Below are 21913 nucleotides of genomic sequence, written 5' to 3'. Positions count from 1 at the left end.
CATGTTGATCAGCTTTTGGGGTCTGTTCTGTCAATGGGGTTCTCTCAGTGTTAAGAAGTTAGTGCATAAAGAATTACTCAGTTGCATGCTTGTTATAAATATTTGCTTTTATTGTCTATGTGAAAATCACTGGTAGAGATTGGAAATTTATAGTAATCAATGTATAATAAAGCAAAGGAGACATAACAGTTAACAGTCATTCTATAATGCAATTGGCATCACTAACCATCATTTTCAAGCGATCAGTTAAACAATAATAATTCTTCTCATTGAAGGAAAATGGCTACATTTATAAATGGGTTTTAAATTGCAATATGACCAGAGCAAAACACATGCTAAAACCGTTAAACTTTAATGACATAGACTTTATGATCACATACACATCCATTGACCTTTACCTGTCTCTGCCAGAAGGCAGAAAACAATTACAAAGTTTTTCCTCGCTTCTTCCCACTTCCCCACCCTGTGCTGAGCCGAACACGGTTGTTTCGGAATGATATGCATTCTTGCTTCAACGGTTTGGAGCCAGTTTTCAATGGTACAGTGGCTTCTACATTTAAGATAAAAATGGAAATACATTGTCTAAATAATAAATAAAAATTAAATAAACCAATTATAATATGAAAAATAAAGTGTACCAAATACTGATACAATTTCTCAGAATCTAATATAAATCATAAAAAAGCTTGCATGTTTAGCACACATTATTTGGTAATGCTGATGCCCAATTTGAAGAATGCACATAGTACCATAGATATACATCTCTCTGATTTAGGTACCGTAGCATTTTAACCCATGGCACAATGTCCAAATAAGCTGGCTTTGTTTGCAGGCCTAAACTTCATTTATTTCCATTTCATGAAAGCAAGATGATCAACTACGCAAACTGTTCTGGACAATGATATGGTCAGTTGGAATTAGTGGCATAATATCAGATTCTATGGATCCCTTTGGTATGAATATTGTAAAGAATACTATTTTAAAAGACTTGTTAACATAGACACCTTGTGTTTTCCAGTCCCTTCATTTATATAACAAAAAGTGCTGGTCTGGCAAACACATCATTAAACCAGAAGAAAATTTGTTTTATTTCAAGGGGATAACTTTTAGAAATCTTCCAAGATTAAAAACAACCCCGTAATTTCAGTATGGTGGCTTGAAAAATTACAACACATTTATCTTGAGTTATGTTAGCCGGTACCGACATATACAACACATCTAGCAACCCATTTTATCATAAAACACACCACTTAAAAATGTCAGAGCAATGAGTACCATCATTTGAAATCCACAAGCTAGCAAATAAAGCACACCATAACTTTTCTATGGATTTTAGTAAAGCCAAAATCAAAATCAATTTGTCTGGACCAAGGAAAGAGCCAAATGAATACTTCAAAAATGAGATTATTATATTTGTGCTGCCTATTTAATATGGACATGGAGATGGCCTGTACCCTTCTCCCTATGTAGTATCTTTGTCATGCAAGACCTTCAGGAAAATCCTTCTCAGAGGGCAGCTTTCTTTTAAAATAGGTCGCTTGCTATTTCCTGTCATGCCTAAGTTTTTTTCTGTGTCCGTGGAATGACCTCTTCAAACATTTACAGCTGCAATTTCCTCGGATACGTCAGGAAAAAAAACACACAAGCAATCTCAGATCTTAGTCTACATATTCGTATGCCGTTAAAATAGATCCATAAACACCTGGTATATCAAGAAGGTTGTACCATTTGTGCTGACAAAATCTTCATCGAGTAAGGACAACTGAAATTTTTATTTCCCTCCCAAATAATTCTTTGGATGTTGCCTTTGAAGTTCCGTTGGTGAAAAGATACATTTAACTCCCCCCCCCCCGTGCGCAAATACACCACCAAAATGTTGTGGTTCTAGCTAGTCATATGCACTGCTGTTGTCACAAATATATGCAGCAAAGTTATTTACAATGTTGCTAGAAATACTGACCAGAACATGAACATATTTATAATGTAACCGCATAATTTCTATTCCTGGCTTAACAAATTTTTCATTTCTAACTCTAAATTTTCTGTTGTGTTCTGGTTTTAAGAAATCCATAGCCTTTTTACAATCATTTACAGATTTCTTAAAACTAACACAAGAGGCAAATATTTGCATCATGCCTTAAATATTTATTACAATGTTTAATTAATTTCCTTTTTATTCAGCCTCATACACCATTGCCATGAACCAGAGTCCAACACCAGCATATTCTATTCCCCTTTGTCTAATTTTCAACTTTCTTTACTTCAATTTTTTCTGCAAGTATGAGGTTGCAGGACTGATGAAAGGGACAACCAAATACTTTCTTTCTCAAGCCCATCATCTATACTTTAATCTCAACAACAATTTTCATTTACGTATAGACATTCCCTTCAGTTCTTTCCTCTCTACTTCTGCAGCCTCTCCTGCAACTTTAAAGTAAGAAAATTCCCCAAAGCATTAATCAGACAAAAATATTTAGTGTTTCATGAGTTGAAATAACCAAAAAAAAACAGTGGACAGGTAAAAATGGAATTAAAAAGCCAAATGGAATGTTTGCTTTCATCTTGAGGAAAGTGGAGTATAAATGAGTGGAAGTTATGCTGCAGTGATATAAAGCTCTGGAAGATCACATCTGGAGTATTGCATTCATTCTAGGCAGCATACCTAAAAAAAGATGCCTTGGAGGGGATGCAGCTCACATTTACCTGAATGATACCAGGGTTAAAAGGGTTCAGTTATGAGGATAGGTTACATGAACTAGGCGTGTACTCCTTTGAGTATAGAAGATAAGTGCAATACAATTGACGTGTTTAACTTGATTAAAGGATTTGTTGGGTGGAGAGAGAAATCATTTCTTTTGGTGCGTTATCCCAGAACAAGAGGAGTTAAGATTAGCAGTTGTTTGTTTAATTAGATACTTACCAAATTCAAATATAACCATGTTTTCCCATTTCCTATTTTTTGGAGATCAGGTGATTCTACTTTCGTAATTTACTGCTCATCTAGACTCATTTTTGTTTCTACTCCCTTTTGCCTTGCACCATCATCCCTTTGATCATTTATTAATTCTTGCCTTCCAACCTATTGTAGACCTTCCCTTTAGTTCTTTCCTCTCTACTTCTGCAGCCTCTCCCATCATTTTCCCTGACTCTGTGCTTGTTAAAAACTATTACAGAGAAGGATGCAGCATTGAAGGAGATCTGTGCTTTGTTCCAGTCATCCAATTAATCCCATCCTGCTGCTCCTTCTCCATATTTTGGTACATTTTTTCCCCATCAAATATTTATTAAATTTTCTTTTGAATGCTACTACTGAATCTGCTTCCACCACCCTGTCAGGTCATGCATAAGAAGTTTACAAGAACCTTGAAGCCCCTAGTCGCTACATTCCGGCGCCTGTTCGGGGAGGTTGGTACGGGAATTGAACCCGTGCTGCTGCCTTGCTCTGCATTTCAAGCCAGCTATTTAGCCCAGTGTGCTAAACCAGCCCCGTTTAGCACAGGGCTAAATCGCTGGCTTTGAAAGCAGACCAAAGCAGGCCAGCAGAATAGTTCAATTCCCATACCAGCCTCCCTGAACTGGTGCCGGAATCTGGCGACTAGGGGCTTTTCACAGTAACTTCATTGGAAGCCGACTTATGACAATAAGCAATTTTCATTTTTCATTTCATAAAACGATGTTCCCTCAGTTCGCCTCTGGTTCTTTTGACAATTAGCTTAAATCTGTATTCTCTGCTTACTGATTCTTATGGCATTAGAAATAGTTTTTTTTTCCGCCAGCCTGGTACTCCATAAGACCGGCGGCCCTGAGAGTCTGGGGGCAGTGGAGGACACATATGAGAGTGGAGGGAGCATCGGTCTGGACCCCGATTTGCAATAACTATCGATTTGTACCAGGAAGGCTGGTTGAGTGGTTTCGGAGATGGAAGAGAGCAGGGATTGAGAGGCTGAGCGATCTAGTCATAGATGGGAGCTTCCCTTACTTGAAGGATTTAGAGGAAAAATTTGAACTGCCAGCAAGAAATGTATTCAGGTATCTGCAGGTACGGGACTTTTTGTGAAGGCAGGTTTTGACCTTTCCGCTCCTACTCCATGGAGGATACAGGACAGGGTAGTTTCCAGAACAAGGGTGGGAGAGGGGAAGGTATCGGATATCTGCAAAGAGCTTATGGAGTCGGAGGCAACACAGGTAGAAGAGCTAAAGGGCAAGTGGGAAGATGAGTTAGGGGGAGAGATAGAGGCGGGTCTGTGGGCAGATGCTTTGAGCAGAGTTAACACATCCTCATCATGTGTCAGGCTTAGCCTGATACAATTTAAGGAGTTCACCGGGCACACATGACGGTGGCCCGGATGAGCAAGTTTGTGTGATAGAGGGCACATGTGCGAGGTGTGCGGGGGCGGGATAGTGGGGGGAGGGTGGGGGTGGTGCAGCAAATCATCAGTCCATATGTTTTGGGCATGCCTGAAGTTTAGGGGATTCTGGCAGGATTTTGCACGTCATGTCCACTGTACTAAAAACACGACTGGTGCCGAGTCCAGAGGTGACGAATTTTGGAATGTCGGAAGATCCGGGAGTCCAGGGGGCGAGAGAGGCTGGTGTCTTGGCTTTTGTCTCTCTGGTAGCCCGGAGACGGATATTGTTAGCATGGAGGGACTCAAAGCCCCCAAAATCCGAAACCTGGGTTAGCAACATGGCTGGATTTCTCAGTCTTGAGAAAATCAAATTTGTCCTCAGAGGGTCAACGCTAGGGTTCGTCCAGAGGTAGCAGCCGTTTGTCGACTTCTTCAGGGAAAATTAACTGTCAGCAGAGGCAAAAATCTAAAGGGGGGAGGGAATTAGGTTATTTTCTCTTAAGGGTAGGAGGGACATGTTCGGAATTGAAATAATTCATGTACTACATTTAAATTTGGATTTGCTTTCTTTTCTGTTGTTGTTATTATTAGAAAATTACAAATACCTCAATAAAATGTTTTTGAAAAAAGAAATAGCTTTTTTATTTTATAAAGAACATTCCTGATTTTGAACACCTCAATCAAAAGCTCTTAGTAGCAACCCAGCTTCTCCAGTCTCTCCATAAGACTGAAGTCACTCACTCCTGGCACTATTTTAGTAAATCCTTGCTGCACCCGCTCCTTGACATCCTACTTGTGGTGCCCAGAAAACAATGCTCCAGCTGAGGCCTAACCTGTATGTTCTAAATGTTTAGCATTGTTTCCTTTATTTGTGCTTTATTCATCTATTAATAAAGCCAAGGATTCCATACTTTTTAAAAACAGACTTCTTAACATTTTCAAGAATTTGTGTAGATACACCCCTGCTCTCTCTTGTTTTTCCACCCTCTTTAAAATTGTACCCTTTAATTAACTTTGCCTCTTCTCATTCTTCCTATCAAAATATATAACTTCACACTTCACTATGTCAAACTGCATCTGTCACATGTCAATCTATTTTACCAGTTTGCCCATGTCCTCCTGAAATCTTATCTTATTCTCCTCATTGGTCACTACATTTCCAAGTTTTGCATCAAATGTAAACTTTGAAATTATGTCCAGCAAATTTCAAAATGAGCAATTGTTTATAAATGTGAGAAATGGCAATAAAAAGATCTTTTTAAAAAATATTTTAAAATGAGCAGCCATCCTAATAGGGACCCCTGGGAACGCCACTGCATAATTGTCTCCAATTTGAAAAACAACCATTCATCACTACTTTCTTCTTTCTGCCCCTTGGCTAATTCTGTATCTTTACTACCACTGTCCCTTTAATCCCATGAGATTTCATTTTGCTTACATGTTTATTATGTAGTACTATGTCAAACGCCTTTTGAAAATCCAAGTACACAACATCAACTGCAGTACACCCTTTACCACTCTGCATTTTATTTTTACAAAGTCTACCTTTATGGTGCCAACTCCCAGCAGTCCTTGAAAGTTTGCAGGTAGACTATGTTAAAGGTGCCAAATAAATGAAAACCATTGTTTCTGAGAGCAGCAGACCCTCTGCTAGGCATGTTCAGGGCAGCTCACTTTCAGGAAGGAGTTCTATTACAGGCATTAGATACAGGCATATATTTGCGGGGTGGCATAGTGGTGCAGTGGTTAACACTGCTGCCTCACAACACTGATGACCCGGGTTCGATCCTGGCCCCGGGTCACTGTCCATGTGGAGTTTGCACATTCTCCCGTGTCTGCATGGGCCTCATCCTCGCAACCCAAAGATGTGCAGGTAGGTGGATTGGCCACGCTAAATTGCCCTTAATTGGAAAAAAAAAAGTGTACTCTAAATTTATTTTTAAAAAATCCATATTTGCATATGGAAAGAGGCTAATGTTTGTTCAGGCGTAGCTCCTGAATGCCTCTACAGTTCTGGAGCTTTTACCAACACATGAGGCAATGCATGTGTGGCCATTCTACCATACTGGAGGTTTAGGAATCATTTACACCTACAAAACTGGCTTGGCAGTCATAGATTCATTGGCCAATTTGTTGAATTTAACTCCTCATTTTGGCTATTCAAAATGTCCTGGCCTTCGATACAGCAAGGAGTAAAAATAGGATAAAAATATAATGCAAACAACATCCAATAGAATCATGTTTAACAGGATATAATCTGTTGGTTCGTGACGAGAAACAAAGCAACAGCTGCTTGTGGAATAAAAGGAGATATTCCAACTTGGCCTGTTTGGACATTCTGTTCTTTCTTGGTTAGTACCATCATATAGGACTAAGGCATTCTTCATTAGAAAGTGCAAATTAATTGCCTATGTATACGTTTTTAAAATAAATCTCTTAAGATTTAGTGTTGAACCTCTGTTATAGTTGTAACACAATCTTGAATACTCTATGAGGATTGGTGTCCAAAGTTGGCAAATGAGGTTCATTCAAAGACATTCAGGAAAAGTTCTGTATCCTGTCAGAATGCCAAATCAAAATGGCTGTCCTCATCATAAACAACTGAAATAGATATAATATAAACTTGAACAGAACTAAGCATTAAACAAATGTGCAGCTCCAGAATATGCAGGACATCATGTGAGGTAGAATTAACTAGCTTAGTAGAACATAATTTTCGAAGAACCGTCTCCTTTTTGTCTTATGAGCTACAATAGTAGAATCCTGTAATGCACTTCCATCTTTCACTTTATATGCAATACACAAGTTATGGATTTCTAATATCTGGTGAAATAAAAATATATTAAAGCAATTGCATTATAGTTATAATTTAAGCTACGTTACCATTAAATGATAGAAATAATGTAGTTTGCGGGCAAGAACTGAAACATTAAAATTCCAACATCTATTGTAGTGTTTATTCTGTAACTTTATAGTGTGTTAATTTGCGTTGTTGTTAAAATGCTGGGTTGTTCATGGGGATGGGGCGAATGTATATGATTGTTAATATTATTGTTATTTTCGGTATTTTACTAAGGTGCGTTATTGTTGTATAAAATCAAAATTTCTCAATAAAAATTATTTAAAAAAAAAAAATTCCAACATCTGTACAATTTCAACAATTCAGATACAAATAGTAAATTCAAAGAATATAGAATTCTGACTTACTTGTAGATTCCGATGAGTGCCAGTGACGATAATTCAATCCATCATTTGGTTGGTTTATGGTACTACCACTGGTTACGGAGACAACGTCCAAGTCTGAGCATTCTCTACCTACATGACTTGCCTGAGGTAACAAAGCAAAAGTAAATTATTTGCTCTGCATGCAAATCATTAAATATTAATTGAAGTGAAAATTGTTTACAAATAGCATCTATTTACTCTAACTCTATGGGAAGACAGTTATTCATTATTAGTTCATTGCAGCTTATTCAAAATTATTCCACAACTTTTAAAACAGTTAAACAGTTAAAAATGCTTGCCCTAACATTCTGGAAGTAAATCTTTGCATAGATGTGAACTAGAAACCTCCTAGTGGATTGAGTGTAAGTCTTTCTTTCTATATCAAAGGCTGCAAAAGCAGCAGAAGTATTAAGATATATAGAACAAAGTAGATAATCTCAATATATGTACTGTAATAAATGTAATAAGTGTATTAGGGCCTAACATTTTTAGAAGTCAGATTAACAATGAAAATGCACATCACCTTAGTATTAAAGTTTATCCATATAGAATTGTGTGTGCACTAAACTGGTTTATAGCTGGAGGCAAGTTCTTACCATGAGTTGAACCCGGCCACCATTCAGTACTTCTGCATCTAACTCTGGCAGGAAGTGAAGACTAGAAAACCGAAAGAGAAACAAGCACAACATAATAAGTCTAATGTGCTCATCTAAATTTAGACTTATTGAAATGCACAATTTTAAGTAAATTATCTGGAAATAATATAATATTGAAATAAACTTAACATTATATATAATGCCCAATATTAGATTGCATTCACCAATACATGGCACAAATTAGTAATGCCACATTCTGCCTAAAACATCAAAGTGATCCATTTCCTATTGCAATAATGGAATGTTATTTATAACCTTCAGAAAACATAAGAAGTTTCCAAACCACTATAATTCTGCAACAGTACTATTTGGTGAAAGTTTTATTTCTTGTATAATTAATTTCTGTTCTTTTTACTGTACCACAACCAGTCACGTAGACTAAGGGTGGAATTTAATGGCCGTGAACAATCTAACACATGGAGGGCTGGTGACTAAAGTGGGAGCCCGATAGGGATTAAGTCCCAATTAGGCAGCCCCCCTGCTGACTACAGGGATCCCGGCTCCATCGGTGGCAATTTCCCACTGGACCTTTGTGTGTCAGGTGGATATCGTGTTTCCAAGAGCTGCCAATCAATGGCTGGGAACACCACAGGGAGTGGTGGTCACTGCCGGCACTGTAAAGAGGCTAACCAGAAGGAGCCTCTAGATGAAAGTAATTGCCAGGGCCAGGCAGAGGAGCCCTGGCAAGCTGGGGGAACTTATTGCCTAGTGGGTGGCTGAGAGTCGCTCTGTTTCTGAAGCCAGATCCCTATTCAAATACGGATGCTGGACGATGAGGTCCTAATTAGCTATTTTTTATTTTAAAATATTTTTATTCTCCCTTTTCACATTTTCTACCTAATTAGCTATTTAAGTGCCTCAATTGGCCTCTGGAAACTGATGGGGGCCTCCTCTTTCCAATCTGTCGCTGGGGACCATTAAATTCCGGCCCAAGTCTTTGCAACTAGCTGACATGTAAAGCTACCAAGTATTTTATTCAATGCACAGCAAATATATATATATATATATATATATGTATATGGGTGTGATTTAACTCAATGGGAACAAAGTCTCACAGTGAGCATGTTTAGCTGCATGTTTCCTGGCACTTGCTGTGCTGAGAAACACAATGCTGAGAAACACACCCACTGCCTGGGTGGCACCAGCAGCCCCAGGGTACTACCCTGCCCAAAGAACATTGTTGTGCATTGAATAAAATACTTGGTAGCTTTACAGGTTAGCTAGTTGCAAAGAGACCTGGGGGTCTCCGATTCCCTGCAAGACCCCCACAAGTGCCGTTCCATCTGGTCTCTTTTTGTGGTGACCAGTGCTGAACGGCACTCACCCGAGTTCTCTCCGAGACGAAGGGGATAGATTCCCAATGCTCTGGAAATTTCATATTAGAGTGAGGTGAGCTGTCTTGCTCTAATATGCAGATGGCCAAAAGCCGGTCTCACCCACAACGGGCAGGAGTTACATCACAACGTCTTGTGAGATCGCATCAGATCTCGCAAGCCATTCCGAGCTGGGTTGATCCCACGTGCTGCTGTTCAGGTGCAGCGTGGCTGTCTGATCGTGCCCACAAACACTGAAAGAGTTAAAGTAGGAAAAGTCTCACATTTTGGGCAGGATTTACTGCCTAACCCACCGTGTGTTTTTCGGTGGCGAAGGCGACCCACGAGTGGGATTTACTGACCCTACCGTTGTCAACGGGACATCCCGCTTGCGACCGGAATATCCCACCGGCGCGAACAGCCTGTAAATCACGACTTTTTTCATTAAACTGCAAGTCTTCGAGCAGAAATATCAACTGATTCGGTAGCATGATCAAATTGTTTTATTGTCATTAATGTCCTCACATTTGTCATTTAATTATCTTACTTGCAACAACCTAATGAACAACAGTTTAAACCAAGGTATTGAATATATTAATGCAGACTATAGTAAGCTTTCTATGTTTGAAGAAAGGGCATTTGGAATTCTATGGTATAAGAATGACTTCTACCTTCCTACGTAAATAGTGTTATGTAGAATAGTAAGCTATAAACGCCCTGTTTGACTATTGTTTGACTTGAATGAAGTATATTTTGAGTGTTACAATGGTCTAATTTAAAAGTACCAGATAAATTCAGGCCTTCATGTCTTTTTCAAGTTTAATAACATCAAAAGAAACTACCTTGTACGAATTAAGATTATATTATATAGGATAAATCTGAGTTTACTTCAGTGCTGCATACACAAGTATAAAATAGGAACCTCCTCATACCTGAATTTTAGTGCCAGATCAATATGAATATATGAGTTTAAAGAAAATGAATTACATTTTAAATAATTGATCCACTATTCCTTTTGGCAAAAATTCAGGAAAGTTTTTATTAAACTGGCAAGTTAATGTATTTTCACATAATGCATGACTGCCGTTTGATGTGCTCTGTTGGGATAAATGAATACAAGACAACAAAAACATACACAGTAACAAAATGCACATGATCGCTCCCAAGAAGCCTAAGGCGTGCCAAAGACATTTTATACAGCGTGTCTAATTGTTTTTCAGGACCAGTAATGGCAAGCATTCAGCTGCAGGAAATTGTGAAAGAAAAGTTATAGTCTGAGATATAGCTTTAGGTTAAAAACCAGTGAGTACGGTGCAGTTTGGCTATTTATTTACATCCCCAACCGAGAATGATGATCTGTCATATCTACACCATATCCTACTAGCAAACCCTCCCCTCCCTCTGCCCTGTAGCTAGAAACCTTTCCTCCTGCCCTCCCCCCACCCCCATGGCCAAAAACCGTTTAAAATCAGAATTACACCGTGCAAGAGAAGTTGAAGTTACTTGCACAGAGATTCAGGGGCACACAGAGAGAAATTATCCTTTAAAAAGGACATTCTGGAAAATTCATGGCAAAAATAAACTGAATGTGGATTAATATGATGGAACAGAGGCACTGTACTTCTAAGTGATCTCCAAGAATATGGGACAGTATTCCAATCACTTTTAAATTGCTGCAACATTTGTTGCTATATTCAGTCTGTTCACTTTCTAAGGGTAAAGTAAATCTACATAGTGCCTTCATCTGAATTAGTTTTGACCTAGAACTGTGAAACAAACAGATGCAAAGACATTAACATCACTATAATTTACAAATTACATCAGTCAATATCATCAAACAAGTCTTCAACGGTTTAACATTATCGACAATTTTAACACAGCCGTTAACACATTAACACCTCCACTGGAACAACAAAGGAACATCAAGCAAACATGCTAAACATTCATCTATGAATACTGCTAACAGATATCTCTGGGTTCATGTCTTTAATTCATTCTTGGGATCTGGGCATTACTGGCAAGGATAGCAATTATTAACCACTCCTAACTATCTTTTAAACATGATGGTGGATCATCTCCTTGAACCACTAGTGGCTTTTACAACTGAGTGCCCACTTCAAGGGGCAGTTTAAAGTAAACAATGTTGGTGTGACAATTAGGTCACACATTGACTGGATCAGGTCAGAACAGCAGGTTTCCCTGTTTAAAAGCAATTAATGAACCTGTTTGATTTTAATGACAATCTGACAGCTTTGTGTTTTTTTTATAGATAATTAAAATGCTGAATTCAAATTCTCAAACTGCCATTGATTAATCTGAACTCCTGTTCTCTATGTTATTAGTCCAGGTCTCTTGATTAGTAGTTGAGTAACAAAACCACTACATTATCATACCACACATTGAAATGAACCTTACTTGAGCTAAATAGATCAAATTTAGATAGAACTTCTGACCAGTCTTAACTTTAAGTTATCTATATTAACAAAAACAGAAAATGATGGAAAATCTTAACAGGTCTGACAGCATCTGTGGAGAGAGAACAGAGCAAACCTTTTGAGTCTGGATGACTCTTGATCAGAGCCAAATTATCTATATTAGTGGATTTGATTGTGGACATTTTATTTTGATTATTTCAGATTTATTTAGGAAAGGTGGGTGAGTTCTTCCATGATCCTTTATAAGGTATCTATTGACGGCAAGTGCTAAAAGATGTTTGTTTTGCCAAGTTTAAGACAATGTGCTGGTCCTTGCAAGACAAAATGTGCTTTTAAACAAAATTACAAATGCCAGGTCTCCTGTAGTAATCCACGGGAGGCAGGAGTTCCGTCACCACACCAATATTTATTTACAATAACGATATTACAGGAGCAGCTCCAAACAGTGCTGCTAGCAGTCCAGTCAACTTAAGACTGGCTCACAAAGCCTACACAGGTGCTTATATGGGCCCCCTCAATGAGCTATCATTGAGGGAGCTCATACTCCAATTGGCCAACCAATAAAGCTAATTGGAGTTCATTACATCTTCCTTATCTTTCTGTTCATTTCAACTAAAGAATTACTTTATTGAAGTACTGTCACATGACATTCTTATGGAACAAATGAAAAATAAAGACTTGCATTTACATAGCGACCTGCATGACAACAGGAGACCCGAAATCACTTCGTAAGTGTCGCTACTGTTGTAATGTAAGAAACACGGCAGCCAATTTGTGCATGATTCCTAGAAAAGGCGCTGTTCCTAAAAGCGACATCTACCCATTTCTTCTTATAGGAGAACATCTGGTTAAACATTCCCCCTTTGTTGTGTGGCAAGCGTTTGAAGAACTGAGATTTACAAAAATCATTTTCTTTCAAAGCAAATTTGGCTTGGCATATCAAACTGGAGAATCTACGGTAATAGCAGAGATTGCTTGCCAGGCTGTTTCAAGAAACAGTTATTTTTATAAGGATGCTGATGTTATAACACATAGCACTCAATGTCCTATTCTGCCGATAAGGCAAAGTTATGTGCAACACAACTGTTTTTTTCAGGCCACAAATTCTAATCACTGTAAATAGGTACATCCTAGTGTCAGTGAGAAGCTCGTTTATCTTATGCACATCCTTACGTGAATTACATGGTAATTCTTAAAATCAGATTTTTTTATTGATTACATGTTAATTAGAAGAGATGCTTGCAGATTCCTGGCTTCTTTCAAAACTCTGAATAATCAGCAAAAAAAAACTCAATGACTGTTCCACATTAAAGCACAGGGTTCTGCTGGCCACTGATCAATTTCACCTTGTCCTTATTGCTCCCCCAACTCCTGGCTACTCCCTCCCTTGCCTGGTCATCTCCCACTTTTGCTCAAGATGTACCTGATCTACATTCAACACAGCAACCTCAAATTCAAATGTTCTCCATTGGTGAGTTGCTGGGCGATGCTTTGCAGGTGTCTGCAGCAAACTATTTTCACATAAATTAGGCTTGAGGCCTAAAATTGGGCAGGCCTATTCGAAATTCTGATTTGTAAATCCATGTTTTTTGCTGTTCCCATATGAATAGTCTGCTATGGAACTGCGGGAAGGGTGCACGAGCCCCATGAAAATAATCGGAAAGAAACATAAAATGTAGAGATAGTAACTTAGATTTTCTATTTCCAGAGTAAGCTACAGAGCCAAGTTAGTACCATATTTTTCTATGAAAAATAAAGTCAGCATTGGCAACTTTAATACTAATGATCTGCAGCAAGGCATAAATAAGTACCGGTGAGATCAAACAAGATATTAGAAAAAATAGGGAGTGTTGTTGACTGTGAAGAAACCTGTAAATGATTTTGGGAGAATATGGGCAGGCTAGTCGATTGTGCAGAAGGATGTCAGATGAAATTTAATGCCGATAACTATGAAGCAATAAATCTCTAGAGGAAGAATGAAAATAAATATCCCTTAACTTGTAGATCTTTAAAAGAACTGCAAAGACACAAAGAGGCTCATATACACAAATCTTGAAAAGTGAGAGGACAAGTTGATAAAGGTATTGATTTACTCATAGTTTTAGTTGAATGCATGTAGCTGAACGATAAAATTATTAAAAGTGTCTTGGCTGTGGGAATCCAGTCATTGTTTTAGTCATTATTTCACATAATGAATCAGCCATTGCATTCCAGTGTATTCAGGACTCAGGATGTTCTCTGACCAATCAAATGATCAGTTACAGGAAGGTCTCTTGGCCAAGCTGTGTAACATGGAATGTGTGAGAAACATATCCAGTAATTTTCCTGAGACTGCACACGCAGATGCTGAGTTAGTTTTGATAGGCACCAGTCAATCTTAAGTAAGGTCCAATGTTTGATGAACAAATCATTCTCTAAGTACCAGACATTCATTTGAACAAACCAAGAAGTCTCAGCTGAGAATTAGAAACCAATGTGCGTACATGAGGGGTTAAACCAGAGAAAAGAGGTCTTTGTTCCTGAATTCTTGAATCATCTATCTGTTTGTGTGTGTTAAAGTGCTTTCTTTATGTTTTATGATTTTTGCCATGGTGACCTTTTTCTGTATTGCTTGATATTTTGTTTATAAGTTTTGATTCAGTTATTCAAGGGTATTCAAGTGAATAATTAGCAATAAAGTCATATTTTGACACCTCCAATCAACCAGACTATTGACTCTTATTAGAAGGTAAAATAAGAGTACCAACAGGTGTGAAAAAAAGGTGTGGCAAGTTAGGTTTTGTAAATGGATGCGCAGAGTATAAAAGTAAAGAAGTGAGTGATGCTACAGCAATAAACATTATTGGTTGGGATGCTATTAGAACATCAATGCAATGTTCAAGTTTCATAAATATAGTTGGCAAAGGGTGGCATGTGTTATATGCGTCAGGTGATGTCACTGGGGTACTGATTATACTTTGGGTTTCATTTTAATACTTAGGATGAACTACCAGTGCCTTTAAAAAAAATAAATTCAGAGAACCCAATTCTTTTTTTTCCAATTAAGGGGCAATTTAGCGTGGCCAATTCACCTACCCTGTACATCTTTGGATTGTGGGCGTGAGACCCACGTAGACTCGGGAAGAATGTGCAAACTCCACACGGCAGTAACCTGGAATCGAGCCTGGGTCCTCAGTGCTGTGAGGCAGCAGTGCTAACCACTGCATCATCATCCCACCTAGCTATCAGTGCTAATTGCACTCCTTGCAGACAGCTTACTTATAAGAGAGCTGGGATGTGTTTTTCGTCTGCTGCTAGTTAAAGAACATAAAAAACAGAAGTAGCCATCCTTAGAGCCTGCTTGATCATTCAGAACGCTCACCTGATCTTCTACCTCACCTCTGGCTGGTCTTTCTGTCAGCGAGACAGGTTCAGCCAAAGGCAAGCTCCCACAGCAGGTTCCCTGGCAGCGCAGTGGTGAGCAACTCAAATGGTCATTCACTTTGGCAGGACGGAGGAATCCGCCAGCGGTCAATGGTGAGCCGCCTCTGCTGCTGGAAAACCCACTTGGGGGCTGGCTGGGGGTACTGGTTACGGAACATCCCTGCCTCCATCTTTCGTCACAAACATTATATCCTTAATTCACTTAGAATCTAAAGATCTGTTGGTTTCTAACTTGAATATATTCAATGTGTGAGGTGGGGATGTAGAGGTATTGCCACTGGATTAGTAATCAGAGACCCAGAGTCATGGTCTTGAGAACTAGGTTTGAATCCGACCACAGCAGATGGCAAAATCTGAATCCAATACAAATCTGGAATTAAAAGTCTAATGATGACCATGAAACCATTGTTGATTGTCGTAAAAAAAATCTGGTTCACTAATGCAGCACAGTGGTTAGCATTGTTGCTTCAGAGGGCCAGGGACCTGGCATGGGTCACTGTCTGTGCGGAGTTTGCAGATTCTCCCCATGTCTGCGCGGGTTTCCTCCTACAAGTCCTGAAAGACGTGCTTGTTAGGTGAATTGGACAGTCTGAATTCTCCCTCAGTGTACCCGAACAGGTGCCTTAGCGACTAGGGGATTTTCACAGTAAGCCTGTAAGCCTACTTGTGACACTAATTATTATTAATGCCCTTTAGGGAAGGAAATCTGACGTCCTCATCTGGTCTGGCTACAGGTGACTCCAAACACACAGCAATGCCCTCTGAAATGGTCACTTAGTTCAAGCACAATTAGGGATGGGCAATAAATGCTGATCCAACGAGCAATGCCCACATCCCTTGAATTAATTTTAAAAAGTCCCTCGCTCTCTGGAGTGGAGAATTCCAAAGATTCACAATTCTTTGTATGAAATAAATTTTCCTCATCTCAGTTATACTGTGACCCTTAGTTGTAGACTTCCCAGCCATGGGAAAGGTCCAATATCCTTACCCAGCCTCCCTCTACCCCCAACAAAAAAGTCCTAAAATAAATTTATATGCTTAAATATCATCTCTCATTCTTCTAAACTTAAGAGAATATAGTCTTGTCGACTCAATACCTCCTCATATGCCAATCTCTTCATCGCAGCAATCAGTCTAATACTGTATTTTTCAAACTTTCTTTCCGGGGACCCATTTTTACCAACTGGCCAACCTTCGGGACACCGCCGGCCGACGTTCACGACCCACGCTGGCTGACCTTCGTGACCTACCATTTTCTCTTACCTTTGAGAGGTGGGCCTGCTTGATCCTCACGATCTCACTCCAATCAGGTTCACAGAAGGAGAGCGTGGATTTCGTACCTCAGTTCTTAAACTCTGAGTAGCTCCCCTGTTCACTAATCATGACAGCAACTCTTCAAGCGGATGAAGCCCACCTTCATTGGGATTGACGACTCACTGTTTCGATTTAATGCTTTAATGTAGTCTAAAAGGTCAGCAAAAAACTTATAGCCGCCCTTCAGTACACAGAGGGCGATGATGTGATGATTTCCCATGGCTTTCATTATATCCCTTGCCAAACGTTCAGTTCTGTCCATGATTAAAACATGAGGAATATTTACTCTCCCCAGATTATTACAGTAATGTTTAGGGATGCAAAACAGATCAAGGTCATAGACTTGTTCATCATTGGTGATGAACCATGATCACCAAGCAGTCAGCTGACATCATGCACAATTGCACTTTGACCACGGGTTCAGGTCCTAGCACTCCCGGCCGCATGCGCACTGATGAACGGACATGCATGCGCAGTATGCCCCCATTTTTTAAAGTTGGTCGCGACTGCCATTTTTAAAGCCGCTCTCAGCAGGCGCTATTGCGCGTTAATTCCCACGACCGGGAATGCTGCAATGGCTGGCTCTACTACCCTCCCGACAAATGGCCGCCACCCACCGTTTTGGAGACTACGTCCCCATGCTGGCGTGAAAACGGGCACCGATTCACTGTTTTGCTGGGGGTTAGCAGGGAGGCAGCGCAGAGCTCACAGCTCTAGCTGCCAATACGGCCCTCGACACTTCCGGTTCCGAGGCCATGCATGCTCACGGCGGTGGCATGCAGCAGCCGCATCGTGATCCACGGCAGACTCAGCTCTCAGACCCGGACCACAAAGGTAGTGTCCTCTTCGGCCACTCACGTGCCCCTGACCGCCCCCCACAGTGCCCCCAACCCCCAATCAATCCCCCCTTGCCCACGGATTGGCCCTCCCCCTGACTGTGGGGGCCCCGGAATGAGTCTGCAGCCGCTACACTGAGTTCACGAACAGTGTGAGCACACGTAACCCATGCCGTCGGGAACTTGGCCGGTCAGGGACGGAGCATCGTGGGGCGGGCCTCAGGCAGTGAGGCCATGGATAATCGGCGCAGCGTACTCCGAGAGTCCGTCGCTTTTCATGGGCGGAGAATACAAAAACCGGCACCGCTCCCGATTGTGGGGCCAAAACGGATTCTCCACCCTGTCGCCAAATGCGATTTCGACATCGGGGAGTGGAGAATCCAGCTCCACATCTTTGTTGCCTTTAATTTACCTTCATTGCCTTGCTCATATTCAAACTTTTATATCCAGTAACATTAACATGATGTAGAATTTTAGTAATCTCATTCTGTACGTTCACATTGATGTTCGTATTGCTAAAGAGGTCTGACATTTTTGTGAAGGTTTCTTTTGCAAATGTTTTGCTCTTCATGATGTCTTTCTTGGTCCCTTTTCCCACCAGATGTTATCAGGCTACCAAGTGAAGAAAATAATTCTACTTGCTTTATTTCTTATGATTTCACTGTTACTTTGCATCTCGGTGTCATCCTTTTTCTTGATGTTACCCTGCATTCTGTTTTGCTACATTTTAATGGTAATTACTGTTGTGTTGTCCACCAGGCTCCTGTATTACACGGAAACCTGAACTGCGGCAGATAAGAGCGCTTGAGAAGCTTTATCAGTAATGCAGCCACTGCATCCTTGGATTCAATGGGATACATGTTGAATATTTTCCTCTGTATCTATGATAATTACAGTTGTCACCCGCATATCTCAGATTATTTGTATTCTGTCCAACTACTACATTTCTGGTAATTCCGATAGCTATCTTATAATAATTTCACTGTAAAGATCTCCTCCAAGGCAAGCACGAGCATATTGTTCCCGAGGGAGTCTTCAATTCTTAAGGTGAGAATTGTATTGTGGACAGTAAGACTCTTTTTCTCTGTCTGCCGAGAAGATGGCTGTAGGTAGGGCCTCCAGACTTACAGTTTGCGTGATGAACAACAAGAAAGTAGTTTGAAGGGGTCCTCTTACACAGTGGTTAATGTTGGTGACTTAGCAAATTGTGAAAATGCATTGGAGAGAGGTGGCTGACCATGTAAATACCGTAAGTATCACAAGAACCTAACAATAATCCAGGAAAATAAATGACTTTATCAGATCCACAAAGGTCCCCACTCACATCTCCATTTACTTTCTGCACAATCCTCCTCATCCCGTACCAGCCTCCCCGGACAGGCGCCGGAATGTGGCGACTAGGGGCTTTTCACAGTAACTTCATTGAAGCCTACTCGTGACAATAAGCAATTTTCATTCATTCATTTCATTCATCTTGTTTTAACCCCAGCAGTACAAATTTTTCCTCTTGCGCTTTCCATGCTTTTCATCCAATTGCAAAAGCATCTACCTCTGGTTGCAAATGCATAGTCAGAATCTGCTACTGCACTCATAATCACTATCAATTCTTCTGCACCCAAACTATATTCACAAAACTTCAATTTGGCACAGACACTAACCCACTCCCACTCTTTTTGCAAGATATCCTGGCAGACATTACTTGATCAAGAAGATAGCGAACATTAAAGCAAGTGTTGGCACTAGTGGAGGAAACGCCCATCATCATACAATCTCTGCAGGGTAGAAGGCCATTCAGCCCATCAAGTCAGCACCAATCCTCATAAAGAGCACCCTACCCAGGCCCAATTTCCCATTCTTTCCCCATTACCTCATAATCCCATCTAAATGTTTGACAGTAAACAGCAATTTAGCATGCACCTACCCTGCACATCTTTGGACTGTGGGATGAAACTGGAACTAGCGGAGGAAACCCACGCAGATATGGGGAGAATGTGTAGACTCCACACAGTCACCCAAGGTCGGAATCAAACCCAGGTCCTGTTTCCGTGAGGCAGCAGTGCTACGCACGGTGTCACTGTGCCGTCATGTTAGAGAGAGGGCACAAGCATCATAGATAGCAATGTTGGTGGACACATAAAGGAATCTATGATATGATTATAGCACATTTGAGTCACGCTCATACTGATACATACAACTTTTGCTCTACCACCTTCTTTGCATTAGGCTGGCTGGCTGAATGGAAACAAGCTTCAATCAGATAACAGAACTTACACAAATTAGTAGGAGTATTGTGCCATAGGCTCATTGGAAGCAACAATGACTTTACTTTCTTCAGGGTCGAGGATGACTTGCTTCCACTCCGTGGAGGTGGGTTCTGCAGTGGTGAATAGTCCAATCCTGGATCCACAGGCTCTGCCACAGGTATGGCACGTGGTGTTTTATGAGGTAGGTGGGTGAGATGCTCTGGATTCTGTGTTATCTTTCCATTGCTTACGATTGGCCTCCGCGTGCTCCATCTTACGATGCTTCAGGTGATTGGCATCTTCTCAGATGCTTCTTCACCAGTTTGTGCATTCTAAGGCACTCCCACATGTCGATGGGGATGTTGCACTTATTTAGGGAGGCTTTCAGAATATCATTGTAGCGTTTCCTCTGCCCAACTAGTGATCGTTTGCCATTGCGTAGATTGGAGTAGAGCACCGGAGTCTGGTGTCGGGCATGCGAACAATGTGGCCCGTCAATCGCAGCTGGTCGAGTGTGACCAGTGCCTCAATTCTGGGGATATTGTCCTGGGAGAGGACGCTTACATTGGTACACTTATCCTTCCAGTGGATTTGCAGGATTTTGCAGAGGCAACGTTGGTGATATCTCTCTCGCGATTTGAGGTGTCTGTTGTCATTCTCCATGTTTTGTTTTTTAAAAATATATTTGAAAACCTTTTTCCAATTAAGGGGCAATTTAATGTGGCCAATCAACCTACCCTGCATAACTTAGTGTTGTGGAGGTGAGACCCACTCAGACATGGCGAGAATCTGCAAACTCCAGACAGACAGATTGCAAATGTTTCCGATAGATACAGGAGGGCAGGAACAATGGCTGCTCGATATACCATGAGCTTGGTGCAAGCTTTTATGTCCCGGTCTTTGAACAGATTGTTCCTCAGGCATTCAAATACTCTACTGGCACATTGCAGTTGATTCTGGAGACCTCTTGAGGTATGGGGAATGATGCACATTGTCCAGGGGCTCACCGTTATCTTTGAGAGGCAGTTTTGTGTGGCAGAGTACCTTTGTTTTCCAATGTTTAGTCTGAGGCCCATTCTCTCATATCCCGGATGGGATCCCCGGTCGTGCACTCAGAGCCTGCGCGGACCAGCTGGCAGAGGTTTTCACAGACATCTTTAACCTATCCCTACTCTACTCCGAGGTCCGCACCTGCTTCAAGAAGACCACCATCATACCGGTACCAAGGAAGAACCAGGCAACGTGCCTCAATGACTACTGCCCGGTGGCCCTGACGTCAGTTGTAATGAAGTGCTTCGAGAGGCTGATCATGAAGCGCATCACCTCCATATTCCCGGAACGCCTTGACCCACTTCAATTTGCATACCGTCGCAACCGGTCCACATCAGACGCCATTTCCCTGGCCCTACACTCATCCCTAGAGCATCTCGAAAACAAGGACTCCTACATCAGACTCCTATTTATTGACTACAGCTCCGCCTTCAACACCATAATCCCAGCCAAGCTCATATCAAAGCTCCAAAACCTAGGACTTGGCTCTCCACTCTGCAACTGGATCCTTGACTTTCTGACCAACAGACCACAGTCAGTAAGAATGAACACCAACACCTCCTCCACAATAGTCCTCAATACCGGTGCCCCACAAGGCTGCGTACTTAGCCCCCTACTCTACTCCCTGTACACACACGACTGCATGGCAAAACTTGGTTCCAACTCCATCTACAAGTTTGCTGACGATACAACCATAGTGGGCCGGATCTCGAATAACGACGAGTCCGAATACAGGAGGGAGATAGAGGACCTAGTGGAGTGGTGCAGCGACAACAATCTCTCCCTTAATGCCAGCAAAACTAAAGAGCTGGTCATCGACTTCAGGAAGCAAAGTACTGTGCACACCCCTGTCAGCATCAACGGAGCCGAGGTAGAGATGGTGAGCAGTTTCAAATTCCTAGGGGTGCACATCACCAAAAATCTATCCTGGTCCACTCATGTCGACGCTATCACCAAGAAAGCACAACAGCGCCTTTACTTCCTCAGGAAACTAAGGAAATTCGGCATGTCCACATTAACCCTTACCAACTTTTACAGATGCACTATAGAGAGCATCCTATCGGGCTGC

The 21913-nt window shown here is 41.0% G+C and overlaps 1 protein-coding gene across 4 annotated transcripts in view; it reads right to left on the bottom strand.

Moving 5' to 3' along the window:
• Positions 1–333: 333 nt before the first annotated feature.
• Positions 334–21913, bottom strand: part of lrriq1 (leucine-rich repeats and IQ motif containing 1) — a 281000-nt gene continuing 259420 nt past the window's right edge. For all 4 annotated transcript variants that reach the window (XM_038780687.1, XM_038780683.1, XM_038780684.1 and 1 more), the window contains exons 25-27: positions 8171–8231; positions 7557–7677; positions 334–550 (exon numbers count right to left, since the gene is read on the bottom strand). In XM_038780687.1, coding sequence (XP_038636615.1) covers positions 426–550; positions 7557–7677; positions 8171–8231 — 307 coding nt within the window. In that variant the 3' untranslated portion in view covers positions 334–425. The remainder of the gene's footprint in view (positions 551–7556; positions 7678–8170; positions 8232–21913) is intronic.

This window comes from Scyliorhinus canicula, chromosome 20, assembly GCF_902713615.1.
Source record: "Scyliorhinus canicula chromosome 20, sScyCan1.1, whole genome shotgun sequence".
NCBI lineage: Eukaryota > Metazoa > Chordata > Chondrichthyes > Carcharhiniformes > Scyliorhinidae > Scyliorhinus > Scyliorhinus canicula.
The sequence above is the reverse complement of the archived record's forward strand: the minus strand, read 5'-3'. Positions and strand labels throughout refer to the sequence as shown.